At 46.2% G+C, this 20,237-nt stretch overlaps 2 protein-coding genes across 5 annotated transcripts in view; one reads left to right on the top strand and one right to left on the bottom strand.

The window, feature by feature from the left end:
* Positions 1 to 8,578, bottom strand: part of SRR (serine racemase) — a 55,889-nt gene extending 47,311 nt beyond the window's left edge. Inside the window, exon 1 of the mRNA XM_069089650.1 lies at positions 8,575 to 8,578. The gene's annotated coding sequence lies outside the window, so the exon portion shown is untranslated. The remainder of the gene's footprint in view (positions 1 to 8,574) is intronic.
* SMG6 (SMG6 nonsense mediated mRNA decay factor) overlaps positions 1 to 20,237 on the top strand; it is a 175,102-nt gene that overhangs the window by 36,960 nt on the left and 117,905 nt on the right. For 3 of the 4 annotated variants that reach the window (XM_069089640.1, XM_069089641.1, XM_069089645.1), the window contains exons 9-10: positions 838 to 899; positions 9,777 to 9,922. In XM_069089640.1, coding sequence (XP_068945741.1) covers positions 838 to 899; positions 9,777 to 9,922 — 208 coding nt within the window. The remainder of the gene's footprint in view (positions 1 to 837; positions 900 to 9,776; positions 9,923 to 20,237) is intronic. The other variant, XM_069089642.1, reaches the window with a different exon arrangement.

Here is a 20,237-nt window from a genome sequence, read left to right on the forward strand (position 1 = left end):
GTATAATCCACAAATGTCCATGAGCTCCATGTCCTCAAATGTCACTTGTCTGCCCCATCAGGCATCTTCCTCCAGTTAATGGAAGATGTATTTATAAGCAACCCTGGTTAGTTAGTATAGGCTTTCAGTGGATCATGTCCCCTGGCCAGCAGCTTGTTGAGTTAGTTGATACTCCTCAGATTCTCCTGTCTCCTAGAGTTCTTTCCTCTCCCAAAGATGTTCTTGTATGCATCTCTTCCCTCTCTGTTTCCTCATCTGTAAAACAAGGACCGTGACAGCTTTGGAAACTGCTTCAAATTTGGGAGACTCAGAAGAGGGTGTATGGAAAGTGCTTTGTAAACCTTTAAGACACCATACAAATGGAAATTATTATTGCTTGCTTTTTTAGAAGGAATAGAAAGTGTCTCAGAAGTAGTGTGCCCTTTGAGGCTAGCACTCCCCAAATGGCAAATTTTCCTTTATTGTTGGCAGAGTTAAAAAGTCCCTGAATGCTTCTTGTTCCTCTTTTTACAGCTCAGGCCCTTTCTCTTTGGCACTTTTCTGCCAGATTTCATTTATGCCTTAAATCCATGTTTTAGTCCCCGTACATGGGGACAGCTGCCAGCAGAGGGTGCTGTTGTCTCGCTAAGCCTGATGTCCCCTCTGGCTCCCCAGCGTTTCAGCTGTTGGGCATGTGCCTTGGATCTGTGTGAGAGTCTGGGCATGGCCATTTGGTTCCCATCCCTAGTGCCCACCCCTCACACCCTGGCCAGGTTATTGTGTCACTTGGGACTCTGTTCAGTAACAGGAAACTGGGGAGAATTTAATTGTTTTCTCCTCTCTCTTTTTCCCATGCAGCTGAACAAAAGGTTCATCCTCAGTTTTCTCCATGCCCATGGGAAGCTGTTTACCCGGATTGGGTAAGTGTGCAGGATGTTTATTTTATTTTCCTACATTACAAGTCTTTTTGGAATTTAATATTGTTAGCAACTAGACTGTGTTTGTAACTGAGGGCACAGGGTGTGAATTCTTAGCGGCCCCCACCTTATGTTTCTCCTTCCTTTCAGTCTCTCTCCTGCTGGGCTGCTGCAGGGAGGGAAGTCTCACTGTGCTCTCTCCTCCTCCCACCCTCTCCCCTTCTCTATCTTTTTCCCACTTTCCCTCCTCTTCCTTTCTCAGCGGTGCTCTCCCATAGGCCGACTGTCTTTCCTCCCTGACCTCTTCCCACCTCCTGCTCCTGCTTCGCCCTCTGTTCCTCTTCTCTCTCCTCCGTCTTCCTGTTCATTCTGTGCACGTGCACGTGCTTGGGCTCTAGTGAGAACCCTTGGGCTTTCGTGCCGAGTCCCGGGCTGCTGTTGCCAGGGGTCCTCCTTGGGGAGAAAACTGCTCACTGGTATTCTCTCAAAGAGAACATTGACATTTCCTTTCCTCCATGTCCCTCTGACCCATGCCCCTTCACCCTTTGGTCAGTTTTCTGCACTGCCAGTAAATATAGCAGCTCTGTCTTAGTGGTTTCCCAGTCCACAGTGACTGACATGCATAGAAATGAGCAACCTCGGACCCCAGTCACCTTCTCCAGACACCTCCCCCATTTCCCTGTGCCTTGCATATTGTCTCTACTCTTTTAAACAGAGCTTTAGGAGACCGGATTTCCTAGTTATACAGATAAGTCTTTGCAAAGCCACTCCTGATAATCTCCTTTCAGATTACTTTGTATCTGCTCTCTGTGTATCTTATGTATACCATTTAGGTACCTCCTCCTCCTTCCATTAGAATGGAAGCTTCCTGAGGGCAGGGGCCCTGTTCACTTTTTCTTTGTCCCCCTAGCATTTAGCACTGTGCCTGGCACAGAGTAGCATTTAATAAAGGCAGCTAGTTAAAACAGTAGATAGAGGAAGAGGCCTGGAGTCAGGAAGACCTGCATTCCACTACAGCCTCATATACTTCCCAGCTGTATGACCCTGGGCAAGTCACTTTATCTGTACCTCAGTTACCTCATCCATAAAATGGGGACAGTAATAACCCCTATTTCCCAGGGTGGTTGGGGGGAGGATCATATGAGGTAAGGATTGTAAAGCACTTTGTAAACTTGCAGTAAGAATGGCAGCTCGTTTTGTTGTTGTTATAAAGTCTCCTGATAACTCGTGGAGAGCTGTGTTAGTCAGAAGCACTTGTTAGAGGCTAGATGGAGATTGGAGACAAGGGCTGAGGGCAGGGCAGGATGGCGGCAGCTTTGTTGGGAAGAAAGGCTTCCTGAAGGTTTTGAGCTGTTCAGAGTTGGTGAAAGAGCACACAGTGTAGTAGAAAGAAGGTAGAACTTAGTTCCAGGCTTCAGGGAATCTGATGCAAGTACTGGAGTCAAGGCTGGGCCCTGGAAGAAGAGCAGCCCTGGGAGTTCTCTTTCACCTACCAAATGGGAGAACGGTAGCCTCCCAGCTAGCTTGCCAGTGGCTTTGAGGAAGAAAGGCACTTTGTGTGTGTGTATGTGTGTGTGTACACACGTCTACGTGTATATGTGTACATGGATGTACACATGGGAATGCACAGGTATGTATCTGTATGCTCCACTCCTGACAGCTTGTCATGGCCTAAAGGGTACCCAAGGTTTCCAAAAACTGTGCTAACAGAGTATAGGTTTTGGCAGACCCTACCCAGCAGGAAGGGCCTCAGCTATGACCCCCATGACAGGACCAGCCTCACTTAGTTTAGTTAATGTGGCTCATCTCTAGAGGCAGGGCCATCAGCCGGGGAATTTTTGAACCACAGCAACTCAGAATTAATCATTGCTCAGTTCAGAAGAGGGAATATGGTTTGCATTGGTAGAAAGAGGCTCCCATCAGTAAAAGCACAGGCCCTTGACTTGGGATGAATTTCTGAGGCAACAGACCTCAGTTGCTGTCACTGTCCTTCAGCCCTCGTAGCATAACTCAGGCTTAATATTTCTCCAAATGCTGTCTTAGTAGGAACAATGATGGCTAATGTTTAGATAGCACTTACTCTGTGTCAGGCACTGTGCTCAGTCATTCATAATGATTATCTCGTTTGGTCCTCACAGCAACTCTGGAAGGTAGGTGCTCATATGATCCCCATTTTACAAATGAGGAAACTGAGGCAGACAGGTGAAGTGACTTGCCCAGGGTCAGACTGCTAGTGGATATCAGAGACCAGATTTGAACTCAGGTCTTCTTGATTCCAGGCCTGGTGCTCTATCCATTGTGCCACCTAGCTGTTCCATATACAACAACAACAGCAACAACAGATGATAGAACTGTTGTTTCAAGGATCTGGAAGGTCTTGCCCTGCCCCCAAAGCTTATTAGACTTCCTGACTTTTTTTTATCCTTCAGCCTGGACCTGTCCTGTCCCAAGAGGTTAATGTCCTGCCATGAGGTCCCTTGGATGAGATATCACTATGCCAATGGAAGAGAGGCGTAGAAGTGCTTGGAAGTTCTTGGCACATATCTTGGTTCCATTTACATATAAACCTAGAAGACAATATGCTTACTTTAGTGGATTACGTATGGGAGGACCTTTATTATTCCTTTGCTGAAACACAAAGCAAAAGGATACTTCATGTTAACATACTTCCTTCGGATTCTTGGATAGCAAGTTCCTGATGCTTCCCTAGAAGCTGTTCTTAAATATTTGTTTTGGGCCTCAAGCTAAACATTTTTTTCAGTGATCATGGGTGGCAGAATAGAAAATGTGCTTTTAGGGGAGGCTAGGTGGCGCATAGAGCACCAGCCCTGGAGTCAGGAGGACCTGAGTTCAAATTTGACCTCAGACACTTAACACAAAAACTAGCTGTGTGACTTTGGGCAAGTCACTTCACCCCAACTGCCCTCCAAAAAAGCAAAAAGAAAAAAAAAAGAAAATGTGCTTTTGTGGACAGATAACATATACCAAACTGTGCCTGGCTGGCAGTGGCCCTCACCTCCTAGATGTAGATTATTAGACCTGGAAAAACCTGTAGTGATCCTCAAGGCCAGGGGTTCTACCGCTCTTTGTGTCCTGGAACACCTGGCAGAAGTTTGAGGGAGTCTTTGGGCCTCTTCTCAGAATCAGGCTTTTAATGGATACTATGAACCTACAAGGAATTATCAAGGAAACCAAAATGAGGGGGGGGGAGATGGAATTTTTTCCCATTCATTTTATGGGCCCCTTGAGGTCTAGAGACACCTGGTTAAGGATAAGAACTCCTGATCAAGTTCAGCCTCATCATTTTATTCCTGAGGAAACTGAGACCCAGGGAGGGGAAGTGACTCAGCCGGATCACATAGCAAATGGGGCAACAGAAGTGGGACAAGGACCTACCTCTTGCCTCTAGATTAGGGTTTTTTTTAACCTTTTTTGTGTCATGGTAGACCTCTTTTCAGAATGTTTTTAAAGGCATAAAATAAAGTCTATAGGATTGCAAAGGAAAATTCTATTGAAATGTAATTATCAAAATATTTTTTTTAAAGTCCACAAACCCAGGTTAAGAACCCCTGCTCTAGGCCATGCTGTACCCCCTTAAAAAATACCTATCAGACCAGTAGGAAGCCCAGACAAAGTCAGCAGTTGTGAAGGTGAGGTTCAGACTTATTATGTACTTTCTAAAAAGGCAGCAGTGTAAAATGGTGATGTGATCTGTCCTGTGGATCCTCCTTTGGGCTCTGCTCTTTGTATGGAAATGCACTTTTCTTAGGATTTGGGTTTAGAATCAAACATAAATGTTTGTGATTTATGATCCAGGTTAAAAAAGATAGAGTAGAATTTGAAACGATTGTGGGCAGCATTAATAGCAAATGTTGATCAGTACAGAGAAGGCAGAGTAAGTTCATCCATGGAGGAAAAATCAACTTGATCAGTACAAGATAGTAAAGTATTGTGCCAGCAAAGCCAGGGAGGACCCAGGCTCTCCTAGTGCTCCCCAAGCTGAGCAGAGCGATCGCTAATGAAACAATCAGGTCTGATGCTGGCATATCTCAGCATGTTCCAGGCAGAGGTAGGCAGGTGGCACCCCGCTGCCATTGCTGCCACCAGCTCCCTCCCTCCTTTCTGTTTCTTCCTTTTCCCTCTGTGCATCAGATCTGCTAGTCACACTGCCATCCTCCTGCCCTATCTTCCCAGGCGTTTTCTTTTAGCCCTCTGAAGTACACATCCTACCTCAACACCTCTGTGTGTCATGGAGGACCTTGAGCTTAAGTGCTTCTCACAGACTGTGCCCCAAGAGCACAGATCTGCGCTTCCTTCCAAGATGGGAAGAATGTTGAGTCCAGCGTTGGACTGTGTGTCTGCTATCTGAAGACCAGCCTGGCCAGGTTTGGAAAAGGCTCCCTGCCAGAAGGTTAGGCACCAGAGGGTCGCACTTGGCCCTTTGTGAAGATTGTGAGCCCAACCAAATGAAATCAGGCATCTTTTAAGCATGAGGATTACAGAGAGAGCTAAAGAAGATACTGAGTCTGTAGAAATGGTGACATCATCTCATGCTAGTTACCATTGCTTAGACCTTTAGTATTTATTCACTCCTAGGTACCACTGGGAGAAATTGGGAAAAACCTACAACAGCAACCAGAAGTTTGGAAAATTAGGTCTATGAGGAAAAAGAAAGGGGAAACTGAGGTTGTTTTAGTGAGAAGGCTGTGGGGCTACTTTATAGTATTTGGACATGAGAAGGGTAGCCAAATATTGCATTAAGATGAAAATAAAAAAAAAATGGGCAGAAAACAATCACTTGAGAGATCTTTGGGTTGATATGAGGAAGAATTTCAGAGAGGGATGATGTTATGGAATCATCTTCTGGAAAATTTTCAAAAGAAAATCCATTTTTTTCCATTTGTCTGAGATGGTTTCCTTGTGGCCCACACGCCTTCTCAGAGTTCTTTCCGTTGCTGAATAGAGCTGCTTTGGCTGTGGCAAAGGGAGAGTGGAAGACTCCTGGTGCCAGAGGGAGAGACCCCTGGGGGTTAGGATCAGAGCTTCTCAGACAGAGACAGTTCTCAAGGAGATGGAAATGGGCAGGAGAGACCTTTTGTTTTTCTCAGAGCTGGGGGTGAATTGTGAATTCTGCTTTGGATTTGTCTTAAAGTGCATATAGCATGGTACTAGGAAAAGCACTTTGCCCGGCCTGGCAGGGCCACTGACAGTGTGACCCTGGAAAAGTCATTGTACTCCTCTGAGCTGTTGTTTTGTCTTCTGTAAAATGGACATAATATTTGGCACTTCCCATTTGCTTTTGTTCCTGTCAGATATAAATGTAAAATGCTTTGCAGTAAAAGCAAAACATTTAAAATTTGAAAACAAGTATGGCAGTATGTAAGTGAAGGGAAGAAGGGGGGGGAAGAGAGGAGGGAGAAATGGGGGAGGGGGAGGGAGAGAGAAAGAGGGAAAGAGGGGAGGAGAGACACAGAAGGAGGAAAAGGGAGAGAGGGAGGGAGGGGGGCAGAGGGGGAGAGAAGAGAGCACAAAATATCCTGGACTCTTGCCTAATTACTGAGAAGATGTGAAATGTGGGAGGTGTTGAAGACAAATTAAGAGTTAGGAGGTTGGAATGAGGAGCAGCCCAAGCCCCACTGCTTTCTCGCCTGCCTTCCAGGAAAGCCCGGAAGCAGCTTTTTGAGTGTTCTCTGAGTTAACATGCCAGATCTTTACCTACAAGTTTCTTCTTTGTAATAATGAGGCTCCAAACTAACTCAAATAAAAAATTTCCTGACTGTCCAAGGCAAATCACCTTCTCCAGCCTTAGAATCTGGTCGATGGGTCCGGAATGAAAGCTTATGATGAAGCTGCAAAGCAGTGGAGCTTTTCTTTTCCTCTTTTTCCACTTTGAAAATTTTTGTGGGTCTCTTCACTTAAAAAACAACAAAAATTACAAAGATAATAGAAGTTGGGAAGCCTGATTCTTTTTATCAGGAGAGCATTGTCTAGCCGGCCTAGTGAGGGGCAGGGCCTCACCCCTTAGTCACTGTCTGAGTCACACTAGGGTGCAGTCCTGGTGCTGTTTCTGTGATTGATTGGTCTCTTGAAACTCTTATGCAAATGAGATTGAGCATCTCCCGAGTTCATTTCTCTAGAAAGTCGTGTACATCAGTGCAATGCTTGTCCTGAAAGTGGCCATCTTTTTCGAGGTGCCCAAGGATACATATCTACTGCCCTCTCTTGAGACTTGGGAGGAGAAAATGAGAAAAGGCATCTGACCTAGCGCAGAGCAAGAGTGAGCTTAGCTCTAGACAATACCGTAGCTGATGGTTAAATTGTGGTAACTAGTATTTGTCTCTCTCCCTTGTGGCTGCTGTGATTAGGTGGCCATGTTACACTTACTTCTTTACCTTGGGGTGACTGTCTCAGATCTGTTTGGACCCAGCAATTGATACCTGAAGATGTTATGCTTTGGTTTTCAAAGGCTTTATATCTGCCCCCCCCCACACACACACACACACATATATTATGTTATTGTAGTGTCCGAACTGACATGTCTCATGAAGTGGGGTGGGTCAGGGATTGTTGGTTATAATGGGGTGATTTCTGGCTAGGATTTATCCAAGCTCGGGCACTAAGTCAGTAACAAGTCCAGGTCTCCCACCGCCTAACCCAGTGATTTATCAGTGCCCCAGTTTGCAGTGGCCAAACACAACCAATTTGAGTGAGCAAAGATAAATCACCTTTCTCCCTCAGATCTCCAGTGTGCATATTTACTTTTCTTTTGTTTTAATGGTGTTCAGTTGACAAGGGACGTGGGGGTAGTGAAGGGGGAGGATTTTTTTGAACGTTAAAAGAAAATGTGGCCCTTTGGCCTGGTGCTTATTTGGAACTTCAGCCTGACTTGGGGAACGTTGATGGATCGATTACAATTCCCACTCCAAAGAAGAGCCTTCCTTAGACACAGCTTCGAAGTCAAACCATCCCACGTGACACTTCTGTCATGTCGTTCTCTGCTGGCTCTCTACTGCCTTTCAACACGGAGACACATGGCTCTGAAACTCACCCAATGTGGCTGCTTTTCAAGAAGAGTGAACTCTGCTGTTCCTGTAATGAGAAGTGCTGATCCCCCTCCCCACTTCTGACCAGGGAGAGTGCTGCACAATGTCAGGATTTAAAATGAAATCTTTGTTATAACCCTTGGGGGAAAATGGATCCAAGCCAGGTCCAAACATATCACTCTTGGTCATTCCAAACCTACAAAGAGTTTAACTCTTGGAGCAAACAATTTTTTTTTTCTAAATTGGGCACATGAAATGGCATGTGGGGGAAAAAATACCTGTATGGTATGTTTCATGCCAGTGTAAATGAAAACAGTCCAGCAGAGGAGATGGAATGTAAACTGTAACTTACCCATAGTTGGGGCATGACCATCAGGCACCAGAGGATCAGCAGTGGCATCCTCTGCATTCTTTTTAAGAAGGAGAAACAAAGTCGGTTGGATGGCTAGGGAGCCAAGGATTTTTAGTTTATGTCGTGTTATGGTTCTGGGGAGGCCTGACAGCTCCAGCATAAGGCCTCAACTGCTGGTGAAGCCAGTTTCCTTACTTCAGGCCCTGAAACTGTTGTGTATCTTTGGAGAAGGATACCCTTCCTTGTGGCTTCCCAGAAGCTATTCACTAATCTAGTCTGCATCCCCCATGTACCACAAGCAGTTTGTTTGTTTAGTTGGTGGGGGGGGGGGAGATAAAGGGTACATTTGCTGACCTCGACCATTCATCGTGGCCCTAAGGTCCCTGTGCCTGGTTTCTCTCTCAAGCACTAGGGCTGAACATGCCCCATATGCTGAGGGCTTCATCTGTGGTTTGTTCCCTTTGCCAAAGGAGCTTCAGGCATCCACCACTGTTTGGAATCTAGTGGCCACACTTGGCAGGCAGTGGGTTGAATGACCTCTGTTTAGGAGCCCTGGGTCACTGGCTGGATATCTGCCTCCTTCCATTACTGGCCCTGCCTGTGTTGGGAGTGGCACTTGGCCAGGGCATTGTATTTCCACTGGGCTGAAAACATGGAGCCCCGGCTGGAGCAGCAGTGGGAGTGAGGAGGGAGGGCAGCAACACAGGGAAGAGAGAAATAAGCCAGGGGGTCGTTGGCTGTCATGGTCCTTTCGGAAACTGATGTCATTTGGGGCTCTTAGGTGGTGCAGCCATGCTCTTCTTAGGGAAAACAGCTGAACTGCACCAGGTTTCCTGAAGTTGCTTCTGAAGACTTCCGGAATCTTTTTGTAGGCAGAACTGTCCATCCCAGAGAGGATGAGGTTGCAAGTGCAACCCAGGAATTTGCTGCAAGTTTGTTCCCTGCTTATTAAAATGGTTTGTGCGCCCCAGGGATAAACTGCTACTTTGACACCAGCTTCTATCCAGTTACTGCCATAGACTGGAAAATAAATTAGTTATTTAGCTTTGGTCTATTAACACTTTAACTAAGAACTGAGTTACTCCCGTAAGGGATTCTTGGATAGTTCATGCTTTTCCCTTAACTTGAGATGCTGGAGACCTAGAACACTCTCACAAAGTGATCTCTTGGGCATTGGGTCAGGCGGTGAATTCAGTGCCTTTGGCCACTCATGCTTGGTCCCTCTCAATGGAGTGATATGTTGATGCCATTTACATTCTCCTCAGAAGCTTTTCCTGTATAATTTCCCACACAGTGCTCTGGTGAAGAATGGGTTTACTGAGCAGGGAAACTATTATCCACAACCACAGAGTAGGAATAGATTTGCAAAACAAAGAGGGTGGCTTCTCGGAGCCCAGGCGGCAGTTCTTGCTGGGAGAGCCTGCAAGCCTTCGCTCCCCTCATGTCCTGGGGGTACCTTCCCTCACTGGCTCTCTGTGTGTGCAGGATGGAGACGTTCCCTGCCGTGGCTGAGAAGGTCCTGAAGGAGTTCCAAGTGTTACTGCAGCACAGCCCCTCCCCCATTGGAAGTACCCGCATGCTGCAACTCATGACCATCAACATGTTTGCTGTGCACAACTCCCAGCTCAAAGGTAAGGCACCCCTCATTTCTACACCCTGCCAGACGGTGCTTAGCCTCAGATGTTACCGAGCCCTGCCCACCCTCACCCCCACTCACGTGCATACCCACATGAGTGTATGCACACACAGATGTCCCTTCATGTGTCTCACACACAGGCACAGACTCCCATGTTGTATGTGTATACACACACACATTCCCCACATCTCCACCTTTTATTATATAGCACTTTGCTTAAGATTTTCCAGGGCTTCCTTGGGTGGGATGAGTAGAAGCAGCCACGGGCACAGAGCCTCCTTTGCAAACCCCAAATGCTGTTGCACATCTGGCTTTGCTGAAGGCAGCAGCGAGGACGCTTGTCGGCTTTAGTCCCAGAACCCCTCCCCTGGGAGAGGTCATTGCTGAGATGCTTCATTGCAGAGACCATATACTTGGCAATGACTGGGACTAGCTGTTTTCTGGCCTCATGTACCTTGTTTGTTCAGTATGGAAAAGTCCAGCTCCCTATGGGATATCCCCTATGGGAATCTGCCAGGGGGTGGGGACACACGATTGATGAGCATTGGTGATTCAAAACCTGGAAGTAAAAAAACCATCAGGCCTGGAGTGTAAGCCTGTAGCTTATTGGAGGCCGCTGATTCGCAGCACTCTGAGCTCCAGGGGCCCTCCCTCAGCCCAGCCCTGGCAGACAGGGCTGCTTATGCTTATGCTCTGAGCACTGTCATCACCAGAGCACGCTTCCATAACCCCCTCCCCCCAAGCACATAGGTGCAGATGGTGGGCTTGGTTTGTGTGGAAATGTGCAGTGTGGGGAGGTTGTTACCTTGTGTGCCTGAAAAGGAAATCGCATCCCAGCTGCCCAGGAGCTGGGTGTGTGTTTGGGTCAAGGGTTGGGAAGGTGATTGTCTGACATTCCTAGGAGTCAGAATGGCCCCACAGAGACTCAGGCGTCTAGTATGACTGGTGTTTCTGGACATGGTATCCCAGGGGTTCTTGATGCCCTCTTTCCTCAGTGCTTTCTACCTCCCTGCAGGAGTCATTTCTATTCCTGTTTGTTATCAGGGGCTTCCTTCTCCACTTGTCTGTGGTGGGGGCCTTTCCTCTTTGATCGGTGCCTGTGCCATACTTTCCATTGAAACTGGCATCCTCAGGGGGCTCAGCAATGTCCTCAGCCAGGCTGCCTGGGTTTTCTATCAGAGCCGAGTCCTTGGGGTGATTTCCCCATCTCATTTCTGCCTGCTAGAACACTTAGAATTCCCAGCAGAAGGCTAGAACCATTGGCTTTGGTGACTTCTTGAACCTGGCTAATTATTCCTGAGTTGGCTGTTTGTTTTAAGCAGGGCTGAGGAAACATGGAAGGCTGAAGGGTTATAGTGGTTTCCAGGAAAGAGGAAATGAAGTTTGCAAAGTATTGCCTTGGAGATGTTGTAGAGCCTATGGAGGAGGGGACAGGGATTGGGGTGGGGGCGGGGTGAAGACTGATCCCTTCACAGCAAACGCTCGTTTTGTTCCAGAGTGGTGGGATTGAGGAAAGTGAGAAGCCGCTGTTTCTGATGTTTCCCTGAGCTTTCTCGTTGTTCTTCAGCTACGTGATAGCCGGCACTGCTGCCACCTTCCTAGGGGTGTGCTCAGTCCCAAGCCATGTGACTTGAGGCCTTTACAAATGTAGGTTTGAAGGAAACTAAGTCCTTGCCTATGAAGCCACTGTTGTCTGGGCCAACTGGTGCTTTGAGAGAAAGAATCGGGACTTTCTTACAACCTCTGTTAAATTAGAAGGAAACAAAAGGAAAGTAAGGTGGAGTTGGGAAGAGGACGTAGCTCCTCCATTTGGGGTCAGGCGTCGTCCGGAGCCACAGGGTCCTGCCAGGAAGCAAACAGAAAAGGCCCCGTTTGGCCCCTTCAGCCTGGTTTGAAGGTCATCCTTTTTGCCAGTTGTAGCGAAGGGGAGCACAGACAGGCATGTATATGATTTAGGGCAGTGCAGCAAAGGCCGAAGGATAGAATGGGCCGCTGCCAGCTCCCTGGAGTGCAGCTGAGGCAGCTCCAGGCCCTGCTGTGTGGGCTGCCATCGGGAGAGAGCTGAGGGGAGGACTCGGCAGGGTCAGTCGGTGGGAAGATACACTTTTCCATTTCCCAGCCCATGAGTCATCCTCTCTGAGCCCCTGTGTTGTGCTTGCACGGACAGTGGCAAGAGGGGGTGTTGCGGCTGAGTAGCATCTGTGTGGTGGGTGTGGGGAGGAGGGGATTTGGGGAAAGAAGAGGGCTGATCTCCATCATTAATCAGCACGATCTGAATCACATCTTTATGAGTAAGGAAGTGATAAATCGCCCTTCTCAAGGCATCCTTACTGCCCAACCTGTCACAGTGCTGTCACAGCAGTGACATGGCCAGCCAGGAAGTGCACACGATGGCAGTGGCTTGTCTCCCAGGTGTTCATGATGCATGTTTATTTGGCCTCCATTCCAAGCTACAGAACATCTGTGCCATCCGTTCTCCCTCTGTTCCCTTTTGGGTTGTCCTTCTGCACGAATGTTTATATGGATTGGTTCCTCATCTCCTGGGGAAGGGCAAATTCCATTCTTAGCTCTGAAAAAAAGGAGGATGTTCCCTGGAGAAGTGAGGGGGCTTTGTGTGGCCCCAGAAGCAGTTCAGGTCCATTCAGAGGCATGGCCTTATCAATAGGAAAGTAGAGGCAACTGCTGAAATCGTTTTGTTTTGGGGGAAGGGGAAAGGGAGGTTCCCATCTAGAGGTAGCATATTAATTGATGCCTGAAATTCTGCATTTAGGCAGATTCATTTCTTTGTCTTAAAAGTTTTTCTTCTTCCCTACCATCTACTCTTTTGAAATTCGTATTATTTTGGGAGGGAAAACACATTAAATCACTGACATCTTTGTATGTGTAAGGCTATCAGATGCTTTCCTCCCTGTTTGAGCCAGGGCAGTGAGGGGAGGTGCTGCTGAAAGTGGGACAGAGAGTGAAGAAAGTGCAGGATGGGAAGGCAGCCTTCCCTTCTCTGTTCTCCTCAGGGACGTGACTCGTTCTGGACACTGTCAATGTGGACTTCCTATCTGGTGGGAAAGAAATTGGGGTTATATTGGTCTGCATTTTAGCAAGGTAGATTTTCACTATTAATTTCCTACAATGAGCTGATCATTTCCGGGGTTTTGTGTGATTTCCTTCCCATTTTCTTGTGGATTCAGCTCAAAGTAGCAGCCTTCTGCAAAGTTGGGGCCTTCTGGAAATAGAATCCTGATCTTCTGCTTGGAGGTAGCAGGGAGATGCTTCAGAGATAAGAGTCTGGTGCTGGGTTGGGGGAACCCCCCCAAAAGAAGGAAGGCAAAGGACTGCACATTCTGGCAAAGGAACATGCTACTTACTGCAACTGGTGTTCTGGGCTCTGCAGTAGCCAGTGGTGGCTTCATGGGGAAGGTGGTTTCCAAAGTGATGTCATGATTGGAGACCTCAAGAGCTCGAGGCAGCCCAGAGGGAAGAAAATGGTCCTTCCCCACAGTCCCATTTAACACTTCAGTGGCCATCTCATTGTGGAGTCGGAGCTGTTGAGCTGAACCACAAGCTCTCTAAGAATTTTAATTTTTAAAAAATTCTATAATTTAAGGAAATAAAACTGGTTTCTTGAAGAGAAGTAATTGAAGCAGGATTTGTGGGAGGGCATCTCTGAAACCCCCCTGCATTTCCATCTGTGCCCAATTTACTCCAATCTGGCCTTACTGGGGTATTTTTTTCTTTCTCCTTAAAAAAAAAATAATTTGTTTTATAATTCCTGGAATCAAAACCATCTCAGGCGCACACTGTTTTATTTTACTGTATTATTGGATTATACTTCCTATAAATCACTGGATGTTATTCATAGGCCACCACCGGAATAACTTCCCTTCCCTAGGTTCTGGCCCCCTCCCCGTGTCTTTCCTTCCCTACCAGCTAACAGCCAGAGCATTCCTTAATTTCAGCTCTTGCCCAAAGATCCTGGGTGGTGGCAAAGGGCACCCAAGATGCTTCTCTACTCTGGGGGTGCTCCCTGCTGTAGCATTTTGGGATTGGTGCCAAATAGGGCTAGGGCCACACCTAGACGCCTAGGGACACTTGCCCAGTAGCTCTCTCTTGGCAGGGGGCAGAAGAGGAATGCTACATGCGTTTCTTCATTGGCAGGGGAGGATCCTGGTTGCCCATACGAGATGAAAAGAGCTAGAGTCCTGGTTGCTTAGGGTGGAGTCTTGACATGTGAACAAGAAGAAACTTTAACTTTATACGTCATGCCACTGATACGGAGAGAGCAAACCCTAGGTCAGTGGAGTCATCAGACAAAGACCCAGTGCCCTCTCAGAGATCCTCAGAGGATGGATGTCTTCATTCTCCTCCTACAACATAATGTATGAGGTTCCTAATCCTGAGTGTAACAGACCACTTGTACAGGAAATCCACCTTTTACAAGGGTAAGCCTGGGGTTAGGGTTGAACTCATGAAAACTCCAGTACCCTGCCTCACCCCCACCCCCTTCCCATACCTCTCTGTGGCAGTAGCAGCCCCTTGGTCTGAAGGATCCCCAGTTAGAGTCCATCAAATAGTCCATTCTGCCGGCTCTCTCTGTGGAGTGGCTGCCCTTGGAGGCTCTTGCTGAAGAGCCAGCCTGATCCAGGAAGCTTGTGTGAAAAATGGGTTTAGAGATAGTATTCACTAGGCTTTTGAAGGCCGACCCAGAGGGATTTCATCTTTATACTTTGTTTTGTATCCTAAGGGTAAACCATGATGATTAACAGACTGTTGGATGACTCCATCTCACCATGGCAGTCTCTGACAGCTTAACTGTGGAAAAGTAAGTCTGTCAGGGGATCTCCTGATCCCCCAGGGCTTAGAGTTCCAGGGGTCTTTACCTGTAGGAATGAAAGAATTTGTTTTAAGGGCTGGGGGTGGCAAAGTGAAGAAGAGCCTTCGCTGTGCACAACCAAAAAACTGAGAGAGAGATTCTGTTTGCCGGACAGGATTCGCCCTGTTGTCATGTTAACTGAAGGGAATGATTTCTAACCCTGTGCCCCAAGGCAATGGGGGTATACACTGCTTCCCTTAAATCTAAGTGGAGGTTTATCTAATCCCTCCTCTTTTCATCCTGGTCAGTGTTGATAAGGAAACTGATTTTCCTGCTACTTCTCAGCAGGGTTTTCTGACCTGGGCAGCAATTTCTGGGAAGTGAAGATGACAGCAGCGTTCTGTGCCCCCTGCCCCATCTTCTCTGTGCCGAGCAGAGCAGGCAGAGAGTTCAGATTAGGCTTCCATCAAGTACTGAACAAAAGGGAACTAGATACAGTTTTGTGGAAGTAGAAGTAATAGCTGGAAATGCTGCCACCTCAGTCTGTAAATTTGGGAAATTATTATCCTAGGAAAATTCCAAGATTATGTAGAAGACACTTTCTACCACCACTCCCATCCCCACTTGCCAATATTCCCACCATTGTTCACACTCCTTCCCTCCTGCTTCTTCAGGTGTCTTAACTCTTTGTCCAACACATGCCTTCCCGTCCTCACTAATAGCATTCAAAGCTGCCCTTTGGACATGAAATATTGAGAGGTTGCGCAGTCTTGCAGCCTTCAGAGGTCTGAGACCCTCCCGTCTCTATCCATTCTAAAGGACAGAAACATTTCTTTGGGTTCATTGATTTGGACTACTGGAAACAGAAGGGATTTGGATTTTAAAATCTTTAATTATCTGCTATTAGGCTGGCTCATCTCTGAGTCTGAGTTGGGGCCTGGAGAAGAAAGAAACTAGAGATTGATGTGAAGGTAATCAGGATTTTTGGAACTCTGGTTGGAGCCCTGTGTGAAAAGCCTACAGAAGGGCATTCTTTGGGTGAATCCACAGCTTCCGGGTTTGTACTGGTAGAAATGAGCCAAGTCTTGCTTCCTAAAGTGAAGTGCTGCTCAGAAAGGGTCCGTGTGCCCCCCAGTTTTGTGAGTTTGGAGAGCCTCTCATTCAGCCTTGGGCAGCGAGCTTTGATGTGGTTGATTTTCTGTTTGTAGATTTCCCAGACTTGCTCCACTGCTGAATGCTTGCTAAGAAAAATTAATCAGGTGGGGAAGGGGGGAAAGGTTGAAGGTGGTAGGAGTCGGTTGTGTGGCCTCAGTAAAGGAAAGGAATCTTTCAGAGTCTGAAAGTTCAAGAACCTGACCTTTTCTAGGATGCAGCCCTAATACAGCAGGTAAGTTACTGTTGGACATTAGGATGCTGCTCTGCGCTTTTGTCCCTGACATTAATAGTGTTTAGAGCGCTATTTGATTTGTTTATCTTCCTCAGTTTCCTGTTTAGAAGGCAGACTGTCACATATCTGGGATTTATTTACTGTAAATGGAGTTACTTTCTTGGTTTCTTGCTCTCATCCATTACTTGTAGCCAGAAAATGCCCATGTGATTATCCCTCACCCTAAGTGCCAGCAGCAGATGCCGCATTTGACATGCTACAGGGAATTTCCAACTGCCGGGCAGGTTTCTGAAATCCAGACACGTGCTGTTCACACTTTGGCTTCTGAAGCAGGGATCAGCAGGCAAAAGGGAGAAGGAGGTCTGCAGCGCATGCCTAGGGCTTAAGATTCCAGCTGGCGTCACCAGGGCAGCTTACGTCATTGTGGAATGGTAATGGGCCAGACCTAGTGGGGGCTTCTGTGAGGCACATCAGTCACATCATCCTGCCCATTTTGTATAGCCTCTCTGCTGCTAACTCTTTTCAGAGAGAAGTGATGCCCGGATTTTATTTCAGGGCAGTGAATGGGAAAGAAAAGTTTGATAATCGCTGTGTTTTAAAATGTAATTTCCTATCCAGCCTGCTCAGCCCTGAGGACCCATGTTTGGACTAATTCAGCAAGATTTAAAATACGTTCTCCAGGATTCTGTGTTGGAAGAGAATTGTCCAAAATATTCCTCTTGGGGGGTGGAGGGAATGGGATTCCTTCTGTGCATTGTAGAGACAATCAGAACGCCTCTAGGCAGGTGGCCTCCAGGGTGAATGCTGACCCTGTGGCTTTTGGGGATGTTTGGGTAACTAATGGTGAAAGGAGAAATTGGGGACATCCATCAATTACATGTCCCTTGGGAATATTTATGGATAAAATTGCTCTAGAAATATTTCTATTTTTACCTGTTCTAAAATATAATTTTTAAAATGAATATTTTGTTTAAAAAAAAAAGTAAATTCAAATATAGTTCCATCATGGTATTTAGTTGAGATGATGGAATTCAGTTAGTTTTGTTACCTTGTTATGCAAAAAAAAAATACTTGAAAGTTTTACATAATCTACATAGTGAACCGTTTATACATTTTTGGGGGAGATGTGGAGGGGTGGAGTTCTTGAGCTGTTATTTCTTTGGTATTAGGAACTCTTGGTGAAGAAATTCTCTGCCAGGGCAAGTTGTCTAACTCTTCCCTAACTCATTGTCTTAGGTTTAGTTGCCTGGAACAAAAAGAAGACTTAATTTCTTCTGTTCTCCTAAATTTTTGTTTCTTTTGTCTTAGGTGTACTTTCTTCTTTCCTCAGAATAGCCCCTCTTTTTCCACCCTGTTGTCTCCTTTGTTCTTATATTAAGGTAGCCTTGTCATTTTCACTTTCTTTGAAAAAACATTTAGCTCTTAGTGTAGTTTGGTGAGTGTGGGGCCCCTGGGTATCTTTGTCATTGTGCTGTAGGGCACACCTTATTTTGCATCAGTTGAAATGCCCCCAAACTGATCTGTTTTTGTACTTGACTGTGAGTGAAAGGGGCTCTCCTTCACTTCTGACAGTTGCTGTAAGTCATGTTGGTCTGGACGAAAGTGTTCTTCATACCCAGGATCAAAACCCTCCTATTTCAGGCTCCGATGAGCCTTTTTTGTCTGTTGTTGCCAGGAAGGTTCTTGAGCGGGGCCTTCTTTGGCTGTCTTGTCTTTACTGCCATGAATTTTGTGTTGTCATAATTGCATGTCGTTGTTAACTGATAGATTTTTTTTTGAAGCCAGAACCGTTGACTTAGACCTATTGCATTTATCTTGGAGGCAGAGAGAAGAACTCCTTCAGAGGAAATCCATGGAATCATCTGATGCTGTGCCTAGGTTTGAGTGCTTGGCGGTAGAAGTCTTCCCCTTTTTACTAATGAGAATGTGTCTCCCAAGGATACATGTGGGGGATGTACATTCTCTTGAATGTATGCTGTAGTTGTACATTGGACCTTCTTAGACTTGAGTTATTTTCTAGAGAGCAGATAGCAGCAGCTAACCTCTTTACCTAATAGTTTTAGGGAAATGAACCCGAGTGTAAGAAGGGAATGGAATGAGCTTTATCTTGCTCAGCATGAAGAGTCAGATTGTAACCTCTCCAACCCAATGAAATTTTTGTAGGACAAGATCTTTCTTCCTGGGCAGCTTACTTTACCACAGGGATTAGACCAGACTGCTCTCCCTTCCTTCCAGGAAGAGGTTACTTATTCCCTCACATTATGGACTCCCATTTGAGCAGGGTGCTCTTTTTGGCTGAAGGGACATACCTCTGATTTCCCAAGAAAACTGCTTAGTTTTCTTTAGTTTTTTTTTTTTTAGATAGTTCAGCAGAACAGGCCAGATTCAGTTAGTCGGGAAATGAAATGTCATGTGTATATTTATCACCTCAACTAGACTATCAGTGCTCTTTACCAGAAGTTCAGTCTTCTTTATAGGCTTCAGCTGAATGATGCTGGACACAGAACAGGTTTTAGTAAATACACATTTTTTAATTCTTTCAAATCTGACCAGGGTTTAAAAAAATGAGACTGGGGCAAAAAGAAGTTGATAATTAGGAATATTAATTAAAATGCAAAACATGTTCTCCTACTCTTAGCAATATATTTTTAGGGTTCCTTTTGTTTATTTCTCTTAGCTGTTTTTTCAGCTTGGTAAACATTTTGGTCATTTTGATAAATTTTTCAAATTGGTAAATATTTTCACGGGTTGGGAGGTTTTTCCAAATAGAAAATTTTCTTACTGTTACTATTAACTAAGGTTCCATTATGGTTAAAGTCAGTAGAATTCTATTGAAATGTTAGTGCTATATCAAAATGCTTTTTAGAAGGCATTTGAAATCTCCAACATAATTTTCCCTTGGACACTTCCTGTGTGATTCCTAGTTCCAAACTTTTGGGGTTTCTCTCTGAGGAGAAGAGAAAGCCAAGTTTTTCTAGACACTCCTATTTGTTAACTAATATCCCTGATTTGGGAGCTTCCTTCCAGGGCAGCCTGGGACAACTCACATGGCCACCGTGGCACAGAATGCAGGAGCCATGACCCCATTGGGGGCCCCATAAGGCAGAAAGGGTCCTGTTGGGGGGGGGGTGGAAACTGCCTCCACATGTGTGTGCTATTTCTTTAAAAGAGAGCGAAGCGGAAGTGATGCCGTGGGGAACATCTGCAGTGGGGGCTGAGCAGAGGGGAGCGGGAGACGCGCTGCAGCTGGTGCGAAGCCCTGGCAGGCCGCGGAGCGGCTGTCTGTTGGGGTTTACTTCTGTCTGCATTGAAACATGGCCTGGGAGGGGGCTGGTGGCCCGCCGCCAGCCCCTCGAGCCTGCCCTGCTCTTTTCCTCTCTCCTCCGCGCCCCCTCCCCGGGCTCTAAAGTCACATTTCCAGGCCAGACAGAGAATTAATCTCTGGGCACTTCACATTGCTGGCAGCCCAAAGCAGGATGTGGGATCTTTTTTTTCTCTCTTTCTCTCTCTCTCTGCGTCTTGGCTGACTTTTTTACCTCTCGAAGAATTTGGAAGGCCGTGAGATTCCCCCCGTCCCCCCCAGCACTGGGGAGTTTTTCAGCACGCCGATCACCCTGCTGCGGCTTCACCCTAATAGACTTCATATGTTGACGCAGTTGACATCAGTATCAAACTATTTTACATGTGATCTGGTGTATTTCCTGAGGAAATCTGCAAGATATTTATTAAGAACTAATAAAATAAACCTCTCCATGAGTTTTTAGGTAGTTTTCAATTTTTCATGTCTCTCTCGTTTCCTCTTATCAATGAGTTGCTATTTTCTCCCTCCACTCTGACCATTGCAAAAGGAAACAAAAATAAATGTTTTGAAGGGACAGAGAGAATAGTCCTACCATGGTGGATCAGCTGGGCCAGGCTATATTTTTAGTGCCACATAACACTGTAGAGACTAAAAATATCCTGTTGTAGTGGATCCTTTTTATAGGTCCCTGTGTGTGTGTGTGTGTGTGTGTGTGTGTGTGTGTTTATAACGTTGTACAAGCCCGCACAAGTGCCTTTGTGCATCGGCAGCCGTTCTTCCCCTCACAGCTGGCCTCCATTAGTCCTTGAAAATTA

The sequence above is a fragment of the Petaurus breviceps genome, unplaced genomic scaffold, assembly GCF_028583685.1.
Source record: "Petaurus breviceps papuanus isolate PSGF00001 unplaced genomic scaffold, PetGlider_PUasm1.0 186, whole genome shotgun sequence".
NCBI classification, from domain to species: Eukaryota; Metazoa; Chordata; class Mammalia; order Diprotodontia; family Petauridae; genus Petaurus; species Petaurus breviceps.